Source organism: Tupaia chinensis, unplaced genomic scaffold (genome assembly GCF_000334495.1).
Source record: "Tupaia chinensis unplaced genomic scaffold, TupChi_1.0 Scaffold138584_1, whole genome shotgun sequence".
In the NCBI taxonomy this organism is placed as follows: Eukaryota; Metazoa; Chordata; class Mammalia; order Scandentia; family Tupaiidae; genus Tupaia; species Tupaia belangeri.
The window spans coordinates 251,516-253,327 of NW_006198478.1; the positions used below are offsets into that span (position 1 = coordinate 251,516).

A 1,812-nucleotide genomic window follows, 5' to 3' on the forward strand; every position below is an offset into this window, starting at 1 on the left:
TCCGATCTTGCTCTCTCTCTCTCTCTCACGCTCTCTCTCAGCAAATTAAAATAAATGAATGAATAAATAAAATTAATAAATAACTTCTTAAAAAAGAATTTTTTTTTTTGGAGAGGTTTTTGCTATAGGGCGCGTGTGCTTGCCAGACAGACAGAGAGAGACAGAGAGACAGACAGCGAGAAATCACCCCCCAGAGGGGATGGCCACGCCGCAATCTCTTCTCCTCCATTCTCCTCTTGGGATCTTGGGCACTCACGCACACACGCCTGGAGTGAGTTTAAGCCACCGCATCCAGGACGCAAACCGTGGTCGACTACATGGGAGTCCAGTGACATAGCCATTACGCTAACTGCTGGTCCTTGAATTTTGGGGTTTTTTTTTAATTTGCTATAGGGCACATGTACTCACTGGAGAGAGAGAAAGTAAGAAAGAAAGCCTCCAGGTCCAGGTCTAAAACCATGACCAGCCATGTGAGAGTCCAGAGCCCTAACTACCATGTCACTTGCTGGCACCTATAGTCTCTTTTCTAATTCCCCTCATTTCTCTCTCACCTCTATGGTAACTATTCATGTGTCTGATCTCTAGGTAAGATCTCTCCAGTGAATGGAAAGCATCAACAGCACACTGTTGACTGAGTTCATCCTGACAGGAATTCCCTACCCACTCAGGCTGAGAACATTCCTTTTTGGGTTCTTTTTGCTGATCTACATGCTGACTCAGTTGGGGAACCTACTTATTCTTATCACTGTCTGGGCAGACCCACAGCTCCATGCCCGCCCCATGTACATCTTTCTTGGTGCTCTCTCCATCATCGATATGGGGATTTCCTCCACCATCGTTCCTCGTCTCATGATGAACTTCACGTTGGGCATCAAACCCATCCCTTTCGGTGGCTGTGTTGCTCAGCTGTATTTCTATCACTTTCTGGGCAGCACCCAGTGCTTCCTCTACACCCTCATGGCCTATGACCGGTACCTGGCCATTTGTCGGCCCCTGCACTACCCTGTGCTCATGACTGCTAAGCTGAGTACTTTACTTGTGGCTGGAGCTTGGGTGGCAGGATCCATCCACGGAGCACTCCAGGCCACCTTAACCTTCCGCTTGCCCTTCTGCGGGCCCAACCAAGTAGATTATTTCTTCTGTGACATCCCCGCAGTTTTGAGGCTGGCTTGTGCTGATACGACAGTCAACGAATTGGTGACCTTTGTGGACATCGGGGTGGTGGTGGCCAGTTGCTTTTCCCTGATCCTCCTCTCCTACATACAGATCATTCGGGCCATTCTAAGAATCCGTACAGCTGATGGGCAGCGCCGGGCCTTTTCAACCTGTGGAGCCCATGTAATGGTGGTCACCGTGTACTATGTCCCCTGTGCTTTCATCTACCTGAGGCCCGAAACCAACAGCCCGCTGGATGGGGCCGCTGCCCTGTTCCCTACAGCCATCACTCCTTTCCTGAACCCCCTCATCTATACTCTCAGGAACCAAGAGGTGAAACTGGCCCTGAAGAGAATAATAAGAGGCTCAAAGGCTAAGAGCGAAATTTGAAAGGGTTTATCTTGGGACCAGTTAGTGGGATGGTGGTGAAGGGCGCTGGACTTCTACATGGCCAACCACGGTTCTAGTTCCAGACCTGGCAGCTTGCTTTCTCCCCTTCTCTCTCTCCCTCTCCTTCTCTCTCTCTCTCTCTCTCTCTCTCTCTCTGTCCCTCTCCGGTCAAATTAAAATAAATAAATAAAATTAAATAAGATAATTCTTTAAAAAATAAAATAGATGTCTCACCGGTGACTTCACATTTTCACATTTAGAATTTAT

General features: G+C 48.3%; 1 protein-coding gene across 1 annotated transcript; it reads left to right on the forward strand.

The window, feature by feature from the left end:
* The first annotated feature begins 603 nt into the window (after window positions 1-603).
* On the forward strand, window positions 604-1,545 carry OR10G3 (olfactory receptor family 10 subfamily G member 3). Its single transcript, XM_006161443.1, has one exon. The coding sequence runs from the start codon at window positions 604-606 to the stop codon at window positions 1,543-1,545; it is 942 nt and encodes a 313-aa protein (XP_006161505.1).
* Window positions 1,546-1,812: the final 267 nt, after the last annotated feature.